Source organism: Castanea sativa, chromosome 9 (genome assembly GCF_040712315.1).
Source record: "Castanea sativa cultivar Marrone di Chiusa Pesio chromosome 9, ASM4071231v1".
Lineage (NCBI taxonomy): Eukaryota > Viridiplantae > Streptophyta > Magnoliopsida > Fagales > Fagaceae > Castanea > Castanea sativa.
In genome coordinates this window covers 5,611,361-5,629,782 of record NC_134021.1, presented here as the reverse complement: position 1 = coordinate 5,629,782, position 18,422 = coordinate 5,611,361, and the positions used below count along the sequence as shown (strand labels likewise).

The 18,422-nt window shown below is 34.3% G+C and overlaps 2 protein-coding genes across 4 annotated transcripts; both read left to right on the top strand.

Moving 5' to 3' along the window:
- Positions 1-2,464: 2,464 nt before the first annotated feature.
- On the top strand, positions 2,465-4,802 carry LOC142609705 (putative disease resistance protein RGA4). Its single transcript, XM_075781414.1, has 2 exons — positions 2,465-2,909; positions 4,618-4,802. The coding sequence occupies exons 1-2, from the start codon at positions 2,607-2,609 to the stop codon at positions 4,651-4,653; spliced, it is 339 nt and encodes a 112-aa protein (XP_075637529.1). The 5' UTR covers positions 2,465-2,606; the 3' UTR covers positions 4,654-4,802.
- Positions 4,803-6,480: 1,678 nt separating this feature from the next.
- Positions 6,481-14,227, top strand: LOC142609704 (TSL-kinase interacting protein 1-like). Of its 3 annotated transcripts, none has more exons than XM_075781412.1 (15): positions 6,481-6,559; positions 6,689-6,747; positions 7,264-7,458; positions 7,598-7,699; positions 7,801-7,947; positions 8,392-8,727; positions 9,448-9,685; positions 9,814-10,552; positions 10,727-10,792; positions 10,908-10,969; positions 11,465-11,547; positions 12,409-12,491; positions 12,658-13,060; positions 13,167-13,295; positions 13,574-14,227. In XM_075781412.1, the coding sequence occupies exons 13-15, from the start codon at positions 12,869-12,871 to the stop codon at positions 13,799-13,801; spliced, it is 549 nt and encodes a 182-aa protein (XP_075637527.1). In that variant the 5' UTR covers positions 6,481-6,559; positions 6,689-6,747; positions 7,264-7,458; positions 7,598-7,699; positions 7,801-7,947; positions 8,392-8,727; positions 9,448-9,685; positions 9,814-10,552; positions 10,727-10,792; positions 10,908-10,969; positions 11,465-11,547; positions 12,409-12,491; positions 12,658-12,868; the 3' UTR covers positions 13,802-14,227. The 3 variants fall into 3 exon arrangements, with proteins under 3 accessions (XP_075637527.1, XP_075637526.1, XP_075637528.1); XM_075781411.1 differs by having other exon boundaries at positions 10,903-10,969; XM_075781413.1 differs by having other exon boundaries at positions 10,903-10,969; positions 12,409-12,495.
- The last annotated feature ends 4,195 nt before the right edge of the window (positions 14,228-18,422 follow it).

Here is an 18,422-nt window from a genome sequence, read left to right as displayed (position 1 = left end):
TAGCATAAAAGGCATGATCTAAAAAAAAGGAAGATTTAAATAAAGTTTGATTTGATTTTTAAAAAAACGTAGAGGTGAAGAAAAAAAAAAGTGCTATATTGTGGGGGAGACAAACAAATCATTCCTATTTCTTATTAGAAACTGCAATGGGTATTTGTGTTTCGATCTAGCTTGATAACATGCTCTGATACTAATTAATATAGCAATATATTTTAGGTGAGCACAAATTGGCATTGACCCCAACTTAACATATATATGTGAAAATTAAAAAAAGAAAAAAGAAAAAAAAAGTACTTCACTCTCTTTAGCGGTACCCAATAGCCTCCAAAAGACATAAAAGAAACTCAAATAGTGGTTTAATTATGACTAACATACAGTAATTCCATAACTGATTCATGTAATCCATGCCTATTGGGTTGCCTTATTGGATTGTCCTATGAATTTCTGATTGCTCTTGATCTCCTTCAACAACAAAAACAACATCAACCTTACATCAGTTCATTGTCGACCATGGATGGAGCCATGGCCCATGGAGGACTTGGAACGCTTTTTGAGACCTGAATTATTGTATCCCTATAATTTTGCTCTTCTTGTGCAACAACAGTTCATTGTCGACCACAGATCGTGGACTTTTCTTTAATCCGTACTTAACTCTTCATAACTTTCCTTCTAGTGGACAAAACTTTATATATTAGGGCCCATTGTTACCATCCTGATGGGCCAAGCCTATTACTATCTATGATGATGATTTTTATTATTATTATTAATTTTTTTTTTGAGAATCATTATTCTGTTATAATTATAATGTTGGTAAAAATAAAGGAAAGAAATAAAAAGAAAAAGAGACACGAGAGAAAATAATTTGTAAATTTTTAAATGTAAAATTGTATGACAAAAAGTGCCTTTTAATGTAAGCACATTTGTGTGTAGTACAACTATATGGAGTGTGAAGCAAGTAAATAGTAACTAAGGAGCATGTTAGTCAGGATTAAAATCCTATATAGGATCAAAAGATGAGTTTAAACTTTAAAGTAATACGATTTTAAAAATTCAGGTTTCAATTTGAAACTAACAAAAGTACGTGGTTTAATTTATAACAGTCCAAAACTTCATGAGTTAGTTTGAAACTATTAAATTATAGAGTTTAATTTAAAACCGTAATTATAGAATTTGATTTGAAACCACCCTAAAAGTATATGGTTTAAAGTGTAATTTTTCGTAATCTTATTCTCCACTGTTGCAACTTTAAGCTCCGTTTGGATTGCGTTTCACGTTCACGCGTCTGCGTCTGTCTTTTTTTTTTTTTTTTTTTCAGTAGGTCCCGTGCAATGTTCATAGGACCCACAAACCTCTATTTTCAACAAAACTTTCATTAAAAATAGGTCACACGACACTATTCACATGTTTAAAAATAATTTTACTATAATATTTTTAATTTTTAATAAAATAAGCGATATCCAAAGTTACACTTAATCTCATTCTTCGTGACTATAATTTGATTTGCGACAATCTTTGCTATTGCCTATTAATTTTGCAGTTGCAGTTCTAGATGATTGCCCCCTCAAGTCTCTTTGTAGCCACAGGCCCACAGCTATAGACTGGGCAGCCCACCCCAACTACACAAATGACTATTTTCAATTCTCATATGAAAAAAGGAATTTAGATAGGAGATATTTGTTAACTTCAAGTTTGAACTGGTGACATCTTTTTCAAAGGACTCAAATGGTGAATCAAGCACATGGGCTGTCATCTTTTTCCTAAATAAATGTAAAAATGTGAAGCAATAATCTAAACAAAGCTGTGTGTGTCGCATAATTATTTAAAAAAGAGACAAAGTGAAAGTCATAAAAGTGAAAAAAGTGAAGAATCATTCTACCGTCCAGAGTAAAGCACGAGGAAAAAGAGAAAGTGAAAACAAAAGAAAAAGAAAAAGAAAGTGGCTGACAAGGACTACTTTTTTAAGTCCATAAAAGTTTCCTAACAAATTGTTTGAGATTCATTTATTTGGTTGAAGTTAAAATTTTTTTGCTAAAAGCATGGTAAATAAAAATAAAAATTAATTAAAATAGTATAGTGAGACTTATGAATAATATTAAAAAGTGTAGTAAGGTTCATAAATAATAGCAAAAATAAGCTATATAGTAAAATAAGCTGGCTTTTTAATTTGAAGCTAAATACACATTAAAATCTGTAATATATATATATATATATATATATATATATATATTTTTTTTTTTTTGAAATTCTTTTGTAAAACATATAGCAACTTTGAAAAAATGAAAAAATATTTTAAAAATTTAAAAGTAGTATATAAAATAAAAAAGAAAGTAAAAATCTAGCTTAAAACCCATCACATTAAAAAAAAAAAAAAAAAAAAAAAACACTGCACTTTCGGAAATACACAATTATGGTTCTTTTCGCATATGATAAGCTCCCATATGCGTAAAAGACACGAATTGGACCTTATCTCATGGGTGCAAGTTGATATTCAGGTTCCCTCCTACTCCTCTACATATATCATTGTTGCTATTTTAGTCTTTGTACGTCACAATCCTTTTCCAAATACTTCCAGCATTTTTCTGACTTATCAGAGCACCAAACCAAAGATGGCTGAGTCTATCCTTAGTGTTGTTGCTGAGGAAATAATAGGCAAGTTGATTTCAATTGCTACTGAGCAGATCAGCCTTGCTTGGGGTTTCAAGGGGGAGTTGACAAAACTTCGTGACTCATTAACCACGATTCAAGCTGTGCTGGCTGATGCGGAGAGAAGGCAAGTGAGCGATGAGTACGTGAGGCTTTGGCTGCGTAGGCATAAAGATGTTGCTTATGATGCTGATTACGTGCTGGGCGAGTTTGCTTACGAGATTCTCCGGCGAAAGGTAGAGATTCAAAACCAAATGAAGAGAAAGGTATGCTTCTTCCCTTCATTCTTAAACCCCATTGCTTTCCGTCTCAAGATGGCCAACAAGATTAAGACTATTCATGAATTGCTAGAAAAGATTAATGATGAAGCAAATTCATATGGACTTGCTAGAGCGAGTCCAGTTAATGCAAACCTAGAGATTATCCCAAACCGAGAGACAGACTCCTCCCTTGATCATTCAGAAGTTGTAGGAAGGGGAGATCATGTCTCAAAAATAGTTGACTTGCTAACTGGGGCAACCAAAGAACAACTCTCTGTCATTTCTATAGTGGGAATGGCAGGTATGGGAAAGACAACTTTAGCAAAACAAGTGTACAACAATGAGCGAGTAAAGAGACATTTTGATAGGACAATATGGGTGTGTGTCTCTGATAATTTTGATGATAAAAGGATCTTGAGAGAGATTCTTGAGCTCATTACCCATACCTCAAATAATTTAGAAAATAAGACTGCGATTCTTGAATGCCTTCAAAAAAAGTTGCAAGGAAAAAAATATCTTCTCGTACTTGATGATGTATGGAATGAAGATCTAATAAAATGGGATACTTTAAGGAGTTGTATGTTAGGAATTAATTCAAATATGGGAAACATTATTATTGTAACAACTCGTAAAAACAATGTGGCTGAAATTATGGAGACACTTCCTAGATGTAATTTAAAAAGACTATCAGATGATGAATGTTGGTCTATAATCATGAAAAAAGTATCTTGTAATGAAATAACTCTAGATTTGGAAGTTATCGGAAGAGAGATTGCTAAAAAATGTGGTGGGGTTCCATTAATTGCAAGAATTTTAGGAGGGAGGATGTCTTGTAAGAAGGGGAAAAGTGAATGGTTAGCAATTCAAAATAGTAAAGTTTGGAATTCTCCACTTGACAACTATGGAATCTTACCAATACTAAAATTAAGCTTTGATCATCTTTATCCACCATCTCTAAAAAGTTGTTTCACATATTGTGCAATTTTTCCTAAAGATTATGAAATGGAAAGGGAAGAATTAATTCAACATTGGATGGCTGAAGGGTTCCTTCAATTATCTCCAGGAAGATCAGTAATGGAGGATATTGGTAACGAGTATTTTAATATTTTGTTAGCGAATTCCTTATTCCAAGATATAAAAAGGGATGATTATGGTAATATTGTTAGCTGCAAGATGCATGATTGTGTACACGATCTTGCCCTCTCAATTTCAAAATGGGAAACCTTGCATTCAGAGGTCAATTTGGGGGACATTGACTTGTCTCATATTCGACGTTTATCTCTTATATCCAATGGCCAAACAACACCAACAACCCCATCATCTATAGAAGACATGAGTAGGTTGCGCACAGTTTTTTTGATCCATGTTAATCTTGGCGACAAGTTATTAAACTTAAAATGTGTTCGTAGTCTAACTTTATTTGGGGGACATATAATAGAGTTGCCTAAGTCAATGGATAGGCTAAGACAATTGAGGCTTCGTCGCATTATAGAGACCAAGGTCAAAGAATTACCCAAATCTCTCACAAAACTCTATAACTTGCAAACTCTAATAATCAAGTGTTGCCATGGGCTCGAAGAGCTTCCAAAAGATTTACAAAATTTGATTAGTTTGAGACATATTGATATTGATCACCAATACATAAAACAATTGCCGATCAATATGAGGCAATTGACTTGCCTTCAAACATTGCCTTTTTTTGTCATTGGTCAAGACACTGGTGGTCGAATTGAAGAAATGGGATACTTAAGCCAACTTAGAGGAAAGTTAAGTATCTACAATCTAGAGGAAAGTTAAGTATCTACAATCTAGAGCACGTGAGAGACAAAGAAGAAGCCAAAAGTGCAAAATTATCGGAAAAGAAAGGAGTACACAAGTTGGGATTCCATTGGAGTCGTGGAAGAGAAGGCACCATTAACGATGAAGATGTACTAGAAGGCCTTCAGCCTCACCCAAGTTTGCAAAGCTTAAAGATAGAAAACTTCCAGGGTGAGAAGTTCCCTTCATGGATATTGGCGCACAATAACTTTAGTGGTGGTTTGTTTCTCTTGGACCATTTGTTGGAAATCTTCTTAGAAAACTGTGACAAGTGCAAACAAATTCCCACACTTGGGCATTTATCTCATCTCAAGGTCCTTAAAATAAAGGAAATGTATAATGTGACATGTATAGGAACAGAGTTTTACGGCAACTATAGTGGTGAGGGATCGGGTAATAGTAGAGGTGATAATGGTAGAAATGCAATGTTCCCGGCTTTGGAAAAACTTGTTTTGAGTCACATGCACGATCTAGTAGAATGGAAGGATGCGATGGAGCCAATAACAACAGGAATGGTGTTTCCTTCCCTCAAAGAATTGGAAATTGACAATTGTATCCAGCTCATAAGTGCTCCATGTCATTTTCCAGCTCTCGAGCGACTAATGATTGACAACACCGAAAGCATTGCATTCAAAAACATTTGTAGTAATCTTACTACACTCACGTCCCTTGACATAGACAGAGTATCAGAACTTTCTTGTTTGCCAGAGCAGCTATTGCAAAATAATGCGAGTCTCCTGTATCTTAGCATATGTAGTTGTGCTGATTTGGAGTCCATCTCGCCACATGAGGATGTGTGGGCCTTCTGCACCTCTCTCCGAAAAATTGAATTAGTTTGCTGTGAGAAATTGAGTTATTTAGCGGACACACTGCGCACCCTTCAATCTCTCGAGATATTATTTGTATACGAGTGTCCTAATTTGAGGTCATTTCCAAGTATACAAGGTCTGGCGTCACTTCAATCATTGCAGATATCGTGGTGTGGTGTTGAAGATCTATCGACTAGGCTGCAATCATGTACATCTCTTTCGGAACTGTGCATCTTATCATGTCCTAATTTGATATCAATTCCAGATCTAGGAGAATTGCATTCTCTCAGCCGTTTAAGAATTGTGAACTGTCGAAAGTTGATTCCAGATCTAGGGTTATCAGAATGCTTAAAGAATTTGGAGATTGGTGGGTTTTGTGAGGAGCTGGATGCTTTCCCCAGTCTCAATCCCATCCAACACTTCTCCTCCCTTGAATTTCTAGGCTTGTATGGGTGGGACAAACTCAACTCTCTTCCGGACGAAATCAAATACCTCACTGCTCTTAAATATCTGTATATATCTGATTTTGGTGGAATGAAAACTTTGCCCGAGTGGTTGGGCAACCTTTCTTCACTTCAAACTCTGCATCTTAATCGCAGCAAGAACTTGATGGAAATGCCGACAGTGCAAGCCATGCGAAGCCTCACCAAATTAAAAAAACTGCACATTTATCGTTGCCCCGAATTAAAGGAAAGATGTGCGAAGGAGAGTGGCACAGAGTGGTCCAAAATTGCACATATTCCATATATCGATATCGACGATGATCTTATTACAGATGAAGCTTTTTGAAGGTCTTATAAAATTTTATTGAAAGAGAGGTGCGGTAAGTTTACTCATACCTCAAATCCTCATCTCTTATTTTCTCTCGATCATTTTCTCTGTTCTCTGTTTCCAGCAATTTCTTGCTTTCTTTCTTTAGTTTTCTCAAAATACGTTTGCTGGATATGCAGGCACTACGAATGGCATAATTTCTGGTAACTTTATGGAATTTCAATCCACTCACAAGCTAACGTACGGTCATAAACGCAGGTAATTGTATGGAATTTCTATCTATTTTATTTAAAATCATCTTAGGATTATAGTCTATTTCGTAACAAACCCAAATTTCTTACTTTCTCTCTTTATTCCCTTATTTTAATTTGGCTATTTCTTATTTAGTATCTTGTGTTCAGCTGGAGGAAAAATCAATTAAAGCTAGTGGAAGTCCATAATTGCTGGTAAGTTTTCTACAACCTATCTTCCCTCTCACTTTTCTATAACTTAAAACAAAACAAATTGCAAAAATTGTTAATCCATAGTTTTTTTTAGTATAAAAGTATAAATATGTTTTGGCATGATTAGTGTTGGTACTGGGCTGTTACTCAATTTGAGTAAACCTTTATGAAATCTAACATTTTCTGAAGGCTTGAGTGGATGGTTCTTCACTTTGGTTCCAAATGTTGAAAAACTTGTGTGAATTTATATACTGTGGAGATTTGATTAGAGATTTACCTTAAGAAAACACACGTCCCAAATTTTCCAAATATTAATACCTGGTAACATATGATTTATAATAGAGTACCCATGAATCTTTTGTGTCTGCCTAGTTCTCTGCTGCTACCTTGTTTCTCATATTGGATAGTTATTAAGAATAATCATTGCATAGCATGATTTTATGTTCATAGCAAAAACATCTTGTAGCAGTTTGGAATTAAAACTTTGTTACTGATGGCCCTATTATTCTGCTCTAATAGGAAACGAAGGTTCTATTCAATAGCTGAAAATTGTAATTATGATTACAAAAAGCTGATGCATCTGCACAAACACAATGTTTCACCATATTGCGGAAATAGCAAATTTTTTATCGACCTAAGGAAGGATGTGCCAAGGAAAATGACTAGGTGGTCCAAGATTGCATATTTAACACAAATAGAAAGGCAAAACCACTAGTAAGTCATCAAGAACAGGCTTTCTTGGCTTTCTCTTCTTTGATTATTTTCTTTCAGTATCAAATACCCAGCTTATTTGTAAATGATCTGCTTGTGTTCAGCAGCACGAATAATTAATTGTGTTCAGCTGGATGTGTAGGCACTAGGAATGGCATATCTATTATGTTCACATGAAGGAAGACTTAATCAATCTTATGGAATTTCAGTCCACTCACAAGCTAACAAAAATTCATCAGTGCTGGTATTTTTTCTCAAATCTTCTCTACTTCTAACATATAAAGTACCAAATCAATCAAATAAATTTATTATTCATGCCAACATGTGTGTTTTTGAAATCTGCAGCATGACATTCGAAAACAATAGCAGTAATCACACCACTCTGTCGGAACTTGATACTTGCCAAAGTGGTTTTTGCAAAATAATACGAGTCTCATGCCTATGAAGATAGTGTTTTGTGAGGATTTGGTGTCCCTCTCGGCACATCAGGATGTATGGGCCTTCTAAACCTCTCTCTATATTTAACTGTAAGAAATTGAATTATTATTGATGGCCTGAATATTCTGCTCTAACTGAAAAAAGAAGGTTCTATTATCCTCTCTTCCCTCTCTTTTTCCCCCACATTATTTACTCAAATGTTACATAGCAAAGGAAAAGAAAAAAAATTTTAATCCATTTTTTTTATGAAATTATTTTGGAATAATTCATGTTGATATGAGTTGTCACTCAAGTGGGGCAACCCTCCATGATCTCATTGTGACGGTATCCTAATTATGCAAAATTACCATTTAGGCATAGAGGTATCTAACTTGCCAAGCCACGATCAACCTTCTTTTCTTTTTTATTGTGCTATTTAATATTGATAACATGTTTCCACTACATTTATATGATTTTTTCTAACCATTTGATTATTGGCAATTAATGGGATTTTTTTAGGGTAAATTTTCATGGTGCTGTGTTTGAAGAAATTCAGAAAATTGCTGTTGGTGTAGTGGTATGGGATGAGCATAGGCTGTTCATTGGAGCTTTAAGCTCACTGGAAGATATGGGTACAGATGCTGAGGAGGCTGAAGTTATGGCTGTCATGCGAGCGACTGAATTTGCTGCTACAGTATTCTCTTTTGGAGTAATTATAGAAGGTTGCTTGTTACAGAGATTTCAAGCTCTCAATTCTGCAGGACCAAATCTCTCAAAAATTGAACATCTCTTGGACTTGGTTAAACATAATGGACATTTTCAGGGAGATCTCTTTCTCACATGTCAGTGGGACGGGTAATGAGGTTGCACATGCATTAGCTTGAAATGCTAGATCCTTATGCAAGGCTAGATCTGATTGTAAATATGCTGTTTGGCTAGAAGAGGCTCCTGTGTTTCTGCAAAAAAGCCTCTCTAAAGATATTTTTCTTTTAGCTAGTTGATGCAATATTTTTCAGCTTTCCATTTAAAAAAAAAAAATGATGAGAAAATTTAATATTTTAAGAGCTTATATAGTGAGTATAGGACTTTGTCAAGAAAAAAGAAAAAACTGTTAGTCTTTCGCTTGATTCTACTGTGATAGTTGCATTTGGAATTTTCTTTGCCTAAAATTTTCCCCTTTTCCTTTTTTTGGTGACTTGAGTGGATCATTCTTCACTTGGGTTTGAATTTTGAAAAACTTGTATGGCTTTATGCTCTTTTATACAGAGGAAATACGATTAGAGATTTACGTCAAGAAAATGAATTTGCCATACCTTTTGGATATTAATACCTGCCTACATACAATTTGTAATGGTTAATTCATGAACGATGAGTCTTTTGTGTTTGCCTGGTTCTATTCTGTTGATTTGTTTTCATTTTAGATAATAATTCAAAATCATCATTGCATAGCATGACGCTCTGTACATTGTAGAAATGTCTCTTAAAAAGTTAATTTGTTGTAATGTTCTCCAATTCTTTCACTATCCAATTACCACTTCTGAACACAGCATCAATCTGTTGATTTTCAATTTTCAGGATGCTTGAGTGATTTAACAAATGCAGTAGTGAACAGCTAGCTGAAACCATTGGGGAGCATGAGAAGTCCAGTAATGATTGCAAATAGCCCAGGCATTTGTAGTTCTGCACCCATACTTATCATTGGAAGGAGCAAGTGTGGTTCAGTGGTAGAAGATTGGCTGTGGACCTGTGGTCCAAGAATCACCATTGAGGGAATTTAAAGTTGATTCCAAATGCAATTGTTTCATTAAAATTTGTGAGTGCTCTCAATTTCATATTTAATTTCTCTCTTCAACAAAACCTATTAAGTTTCCTTCCTTTTTATTTTCTACTTTCAATTTTCTATACTATTTACTTAACTAGTTGTTCATATAATATTTACAGACGCTAGTTATCATTGATTTTCCAATTGGAGGTGTACCTCAGCACAAGATGGTCCAAGATTACCCCTGTTCCAAATATCCTGATAAACTTCTGGTTACTATTCTAAGCTCAAAATAGTCTGAAATTGGTATTTTCTCTCAAATATCCTTTTGTCTAATGTTTTGCTTTAAAATAGACTAGTTGTTCTCTATTTCCTCACTTACCAAATTTCTTATCCTCTTATTTTTCCTGATTTCTATAAAGTTTTGTTCGAAAAATGTCCATAATGAAGAGCATCTTTGAGATTCTAATCAAATTGAATGAGACCCTAATTGCAATTTTTCTTTTTCTCTTTTCTCTTTTTTTTGGGGGATCAAATTCTAATACTGGATAAGCCATGTTACCATTAATTAAGATTACTTCATGAATGCATTAAAATTAGGTTGATTAATTTTATTATTTTTGAGTATTCTTTATTTTTAATTTTTTTCTTAGAAATTTCTGTATTTTTGGTCAACTGGAGCCATATTATATATGTATTTGTCAGTGTTGATCAGTGTACTATACTTGGAAACACTACCGGTAATGCATTAGGTGAGGCGGAGGTTGACCGGTGCTTTCACAATCATTGCTTCCATCTTCTGTCTAGAATACAGATTCCTAACAATTCTTCCACCTTCCATATCAAAAGTGGATTTGTTATGTTTTCCTAACTTGAAGCCTCTGTGCCTGTGACTTCAACACTTTATTGGATTATGGGGTAGACATCTATACTTATCCGTTTTACTTGTTAATTTTATCCAAAAATTTCACTAAAAAAATCACTTGTACATATCTCTATTAGAACATATTAAAATTCTATCTCCAATTAAGGTTTTCCATCAGTAATGGTATTTTCTTCTTGTAAGTTTTGTATTATTGTCTTGCCCAACAGGTGAACTTTTGATGCTCTAGATCATGCAAATGTTCAGCGGATAGTTCCTAATCGCTTGCATATAAGGTAATGGGCCTATCTCTATAAGCTAAAACCAATTAGATAGTTCCTAATCGCTTGCTTTAGACCTTGGTTTAAATAAGATTTTGATGACTGCTTCCATGATTTAAAAAAAGGATAGATGCAGCACATTCTCCAAGCATGTGATAGACGGCAACTTTCTTGTTTCTTTTGACACAGCAGGTAGAGAACTTACGCCTAAGTAGTTAAATAAATGCATACTATTACATACACTTACATATAAACATACGTACATGGGTATATGCAATAGCATGTGTATGTAAAACAGATGGGTAAGTTTTGATTCGTGTCAATGAGTTTGATGCCTTCTTTCTTTCTTTTTTTTTCTTTTTCTTTTAAAAAAAATTATGAGTTTGATGTCATTTGTTCTTTAGGATGCTAACAGAAAACAAGTGACCTCTATTTAGGATGGATGTTCAAGAATCTGACCTCTATTTAGGTCTTCTCAAGATTTTTCAAGCACACCGTTGAGTCAATCAATCACATTTATTCTTCACTCCTAATTTCTTTGTTCCAGTATTCAGTTTTCCCGCTTCTTTTCCTTTTTCAAAATTTTTATTATTCTATCATGAAAATTAATATTGTAATATGTTATAGGAAGCCTACCCCAAACATTTTGGGACTAAGGCATGATTGTTGTTGTTGTATATGTTATAGGCACTTGACACAATACATCTATTGTTTCCGGCTGGAGGAATAATTGATTATAATTAGAAGCTGACAGAATCTTTTTAAAGTTGGTAAGTTCTCTAAAATATTCTCCTCTTTTCCTCTCTTTATTCTCTTTTCTCATACTCAACCAGTATTATTTATGCAATTATTCTCTCGTCAACTATCAACTTTTCCTGTAAGTTCTCTTTTCTTATGCAGTTGTCATCCTTCATATTTCTTGTCATCCTAAGGTTTAGAGAATATTTATCTATTAGTTAGCTGGGGCAAGGACTTATGAAATCTAATATTGCTTATAGTTATATTCCAGCAATTTAGATCATAAATTATAAGCTTCAAAATTTAAGTTCCTCTGTTTTTTCTCTCTACAAATCAATAAACTTTTCCCTATTGAACATCTAAAATATAGCTAATTAAATCCATAATTTTAGATTTTAAAATATTTCTTCATGTAAATAGAGCTTCAAATTTTGGTAACCAATGTGCACTGAGTTGATTGTTAGTTTTTAGTTGTTCTTTCCCATTTTCATTTCGATATGCATGCAAAAACATTTGGTGACTTCCAATTGGTTTTCAAAAAAAATTGCTTATTAATCATGACCACATGCCTTAGTTGCCATAAGCTCTCCTAAAATTTTCATATTGTTGATGGAGGATTTGTTTTGTATTTTTCCTTGAATTTAAAAACATTCAGAGCCATTACTGTTGTAGTATAAGGCCTTGGTACGTTAATTAAGTAGTGCTAAACATCTTTTTAGTGGTTTTGAAATTTAAATAAGTTTTATATTTTATAGGAGCCCTTATATTTTCCCAACATGAGAAAAAGGAAAATTCTCTTCAAGTGCTGCACACATATGATTTCAAGAAGCTGATCTGCTTCCATACAATGACTTACCAAATTACATATGCTGCTGATTGTTTTTTTCCCTCAGATATAAGGACAGGCCAACGGAAACAGTTCCCAGTGTTCCTGGATTGCTCGTTTTCAAAAGATGGGGATATATTATCATAGAAAGCAAGTGATAAGTCCCTCCAAACTTGAAGTCTAACTCTCTTCTGTTTTCTTTTTTCTTTAAAATCAAATACCAAATATATACGTTTATTACAACTGATGATGAATGTCTTTGCTAATATATTCATTGTCATTAAGTTATTAATGTTTGGGCATAATGTCTCTGTAGGTGCTAGTACTGCAATATCAGTTGGGGAGTGGGCTGATAGCTTACCAACATTAGCATCAGAGATCTACTTTCAGGAGTTTCTCATGATATTGATGCTAATTGCATTGACCAACCTGTTGCCGAAAGCTCTCATTGCCTTCAGCAGATTCCATTCAGTTGTGATTCATTTGATGCTGCCATTGCTGCTCACATACCTAAACATCAGGACAAGATGGGATATCAACCAACTATGCTATCCCATGCATCTTCCATCTGGGATGCTGAAGAAACTTGTGATGCCTTCTCATTTAAAAAGAACCTTATTCTTTGGCAGGGCGATCCAACTTTGTCCAGTGTTGCTCCTCCAGGCTCCTGCAAACAGACTTCCCCAACAAGCTTGGAGGTTACTGGCTGTTTGGTTGAGGTATTGTTTACATGGTCCTCCTATCATCAAGCTAGCTTATTGCCTGGGAATAAGAAAATTCTCTTGTAGATTGAAACAGATGTAATATCTTCAGATTTTCCTGCAGGAATTACCTGAAGTTGAGAAGCCTGTTGAAAACCCTGTGCAAGGAGACCCTATGGATGAATCTCAGTGTGATCCACATATCCTGGACAATACGGCAAAGGATTTCAACACACTAGCAGACATATATTGGGTATGTTTCCCTTAGAGCATTTTTTTTCTCTCCTGTTATTTTAAGCCCAAGAACCCCCTTAGAGCTTGCTGGTTCATATTCTGAAAGCCACGTTAATTACACCTGAGAAGCAAGGCCATTTTGGCAAAACTAATGCATTTCCATGTACCCTGCTTCAAGATGATGTAATAGAAAATACTGACATAAATTAGTGTATTATAGAAATATGACCTGCTATTTTACACATTCGATAGGCTTTAATGGATAGTTGACTTGATTTCACGGTTTCCGTATTGCAGCCGGAGTCTCTAGGACCACTAGATTCGGATATACCGTCTTCAAAATACCATAGTGAAGATTTGGTTCTAAGTGATAGCCTTTGTGGTTTGAACCGTTTAATAGCCAGCAGTCTGGATGCATTTCAAAACTGCTCTTTTTTTGGGTTAGACAAGAAAGAATCAGCATCAGCAGTTGAAGCTCGAGAAGCAACCTCCTTTCCAAATTTTAAAATTGGCAGTGGGGTTTGAGAAGAGTTCAGGTTGATATTCATACAAAGCATGAGCTTTGTATTTGGCATTTAGCAAGGATAATCATGTCCCATTTGCCTGACTTTAGCGTTCACGTGAAAGGGTCTGTGCAGGCCAGTACAGTTCTGGTTTTGTGCATAAAGTTTCTCAATCCAAAAGTCTCTCCCTGTTGTACACAAATAGATATGGAATAACTGCAAGCAGTCCTGTATTCCAACTTGTATCTTTTGTTATGTGGCTGTAAATTGTATTTCATGGATGATGTGGGAAACTGTACAATCCCAATAGACAAAAAGAACAAAATCATCTGATCTAACATCCTGATGTGCTTTCAAAGACTACTATACATGCTAATGATCTGTACGAATTTTCATAAAAAATGATGTAGCTGCTTACTCCCAAGAATTTTTTTTTATGTCTTGATAATTTAGCTTTCACATAATTTAGTATGAAAATTTGGTGAGATTTGTTTTTACATGAACTTTGTGCAAAAATTCATTTATATTTTAGCATAAGAACCTACTTTTTTATTTTTATTTTATGTAATTACTTCTCAAAACAACCACATTAGATTATCTATTATGATACTTCATTTTATTAAAATATCAATTTTCTTAATTTTTTTTTTTTATAATTCTCTTTAGTCACAACAATCACAATCCACTTTCTTCATTCACCCTTGGGAAATGCAAAATAATAATAAAAAATTGTTTTGCATAAGTTATATCATTATAGTGGCTTGTAAAAATTTGCTGAATCCTATTTTGCTTCATGGATACATTAGCTGGTGAAGGTGTTTTTTGGGTTCACTGGGTAAATTTTGGACCTTGTCCTATTTTAGCACTTGATATGAACGTTTATAGCATCCAGTGAGGTCAAAGATAGCCAAAGTAATGCCTATGTCCACAAATTTTGATGGGGAGAAATCCATAATAGCACTAATGGCAAACGAACTAATAAAATACCTTATTGTTGTTGTTGTTGTAGATAAGAGTGGCAAACAAACTTATAAAACACTTATTATTATTATTATTATTATTATTATTATTATTGTGGGGGTCAAAAACACCCAAAAAGAGAGCAGTGATGAATGTTCTTGAACTACACAACTAATTTCTAAGAGACTAGAAAAAAGAACTATAAAGGGAAAATCGGGTAGTAAATTAAAAGATAGAAAGACCTAAACAAGCTTTAATATATGGAGGAACAAGGTTCCAAGGTATACAAGGAAGATTCAAAGAACAAAATTAGGAAGAAAAATTCCTTAGCTCTCTCTAGTTCTACCTTTAACTTTCTCTCTCCTTTTTTCTAAGCCCCCTCCCCTATTGCCCTCCTCCTCCTTTTATAGCCACTTTCTCTTATCCTCCAGTTGTTTGGCTCCTAGCTGGATTTTGGGATACTTGTCCCATCAAGATTTTTCTCTGCCATTTCTTGATCATGAATGAAGACTTTTGGAGGGTGTTTTCACTGTTTAGGCTAGTCATTCAGCATTGGGTTCTGCATTTTCTTTGTCGTGTCTTTTGGGAGAAAGGTGGAAGGAGGATGGTCATACTTGAGGAAAAGAGCTATTATTTGAGGTATCTTGATGACCTTGGGAAGAAGGTTTAAGGGGGTTATATCGATTATGATCCCAGGAGGGTTACTATCCTGGATTTCTATGGTTGTGAATCTAATTGGTTTCTCTTGATTAGTTTGATGTTCCATCTGCAATCATACCTTGGGCTGGGCATGCTCCTCGGGTTTACCTCTTGGGCTTTGCCCTTAGAGTTAAGTCAAAGTTCACCCCCTGCCCCCCACAATTATTATTATAGATAAGAGTGGTTTTGCAACAATTTTTTTTAGAAAAAAGTAGATGGGAATTTAATTTATGGTGCTTACTATATGATGATTTTTTTATATTTTTTTATTATCAAGCTATGACTCCAATTTAATTATGTGCATGGTTTTAAAAACCAGTACAGTCAAAGAACCGATAAAGAGACTGGTTACTAGTTTTATGGTCCGACCGAAGTTGAACCAATGGTCGAACTGATGATGTCATAAATAATTTAATTTAAAATATTTAAATAAATTTTATGTGAATTTTTATTTTTCATAAATTATATATATATATATATATATATATATATATATATATGTATGTATACATATCTATTTCTTTTTATACAAGATATAAATTCTACTCTACTCTAATTTAAGTGTATCTGTGTGTGAAGCTCCCTCCTCGAGACTTAAACCCCGACCCTTGCACCCACACCTTACAAACACTTATACTTGTAGTCCTGTGGAGTGACTATCGCGTTAAATTATATTAAGAAAATAAAAAAAAATTGAAAGATTTTCTTTCTTCTTCCTTTTTTTTTTTCTAATTAATAATTGTTGATAAAGAATAATTTGCTATTTAAGTTTATATATATATATATATATATAATAGTTTAATATTTTAATTTCAACTTTTAACTATTTATTAAAAAAAAAAACTAAAACCAAAGTCCTAAACGTCAAAATGACTAGACAATTCCCATTTCTACCTTCATAGTTAGTAGTCACACTCACACACGTTTACTCTTGTTTTATTTTTTTCTTGATCGTCTTCCTCAACATTTTATTCCAATCAAATCTTAAAGTGCAGATTTCTTATACATATCATCCAATAGAAGTATTTCTTGTATTTTATTTTCACCCACAAATCTGAGATTTTCCCTAATCTCATTTCAATGCAAATCTAAGAAGTTTGTACCATTTTATTCTAGTTTTTCTTCTTATTTTTCTTCAAATACAAGAACCAGTTTAATCGTAACGATTCCCGATTTTCTTGGTTGAACTGGTGATTTCTGGTTTTTCTTGGTTTTCTTTTTCAATTTTCGGTTTTTAATGATAATTGAATTGGATTGGTGTTTAGTTCTTAGTTGAACTGGCCGGTTGTTGGGGACGTTTTGTGACAATGGCCAAAAATGCAAGAACGGCCCAAATCTCCCATTTGGTTCTTTAGAAGTGCTTATTGTGGAGAATCAAGCCCAAAATTTCAAATGTATAATGAATAAAAGACTAATGGTGCTTTGACAAGAGAGAATCAAAATGCCAATAACAAAAGTACATAAAAAGCATAAAAACATAATAGGTCTGAAATTTCGACCCACAGTCAACGAGAAGAGGAAATTGAGAGAGGTTGTGAGGAAGAGAGGGAAGGTTCCCCTGTACCCATATTTCCACCCTTATGCTTCAGAATTGTGAGAATGTTAGCTGGCTGAATGAGTTTTTGGTCTCAAGTTTTAGCTTTGTGGAGGAAAACGTGGTTGGTTGGCTTTTTAGCTCAAGAGGGACTCTTGTTTTGAGATTGGGGTGCTGCTCTCAGAGTAAAAATGTGATCCCCTTTGTTTGAGTTTTAGGTGCTCTAAGTGACTAGTTTTTAGGATAAAGATGAGGCTATGGACCTCCAAGATGCTAAACTAATGTTTGGTTCAGATTTGCTTTTGTTTGGATAAAAGGAAGGCTTACTTTTATCATCATTAAGGGAAATGTTTGACCAAACCCTCATTGGGTCTCCCTTTTTACTTGTTTCAAACCATTGGGAGGCTCACCTGAATGAGGGCTAGTAGCTGAAGTTGGCCAATAAGAGCCAACCATTTTTAAAGGAAAAAAGGGTTCGGGTAGAAACTTTAGGCTACAGTCAGCCGGAGAATAAAAACTGTTTTGGGGTGAAAATTTCAGGTACAAGACCTCCTCTATGAGTCAGAGGTGCTACTAGTGTCCATTGCCTACTTGGTAGTACGCATGGGCCAGACTCATGCAAAAGGTCCAAAAGGAACCAACCCATACCCTCCAAACCACACTTTCTCAATTTTCCCAATAAGTTGAATGGGCTTGGGCCATGCTTAAAAGAATAAAATAAAATATAATACTTGAATTGAGCCCACAAGGAAGTCGAGATATATTGAATCGGGTTTGTACAAAATGTGTTGCAAAAATGGGCATGAACACCAGTCCAATCATGTTTTTAAAACCATGATTCTGTGTCTTAAGAGCATGTTAGTTAAAGCAAAATTATAAAAAGGTAAATTAGTCAAACTATAAAGACTATTTGGTACTGAGGGTTTCATTTCTTTCGCAAAATAGATTAGATGGGAGGACTAATCACGAGAGTCTTATCTAAGCATGATCCTAATAACCTTCACCACTAAAAATAATTGATAATATCTAAAGATTATGGAGATTAATACCAAGCCCAGAAGGACTAAAAAGAAGTGTGATCCAAGTGGAAAATGATGGAGGGTTGTGGAAAATGATGTTATGGCCTTTTTTGATCACTTTCATAGGAGTTCAAAGTTTGAACGGTCTTTGAATGCTTTTTTTCCATCTTTAATTCCTAAGAAAAATATTGTGCTGAATATTAAAGATTTTTGCCCTAATAGTTTAGTGGGCAGTGTTTATAAGTTATTATTTAAGGTGTTGGCTAATAGATTGAGGAGGGTGTTGGACAAACTCAGCTCTGAATTGCAAAATTCCTTTGTTGATGGAAGACAGATTTTGGATTCAGTGCTAACGAATGCCTTAATAGTAGATTGAAGTATTGTACTCCAAGAGTGGTTTGTAAGTTAGACATTGAAAAAACTTATGATCA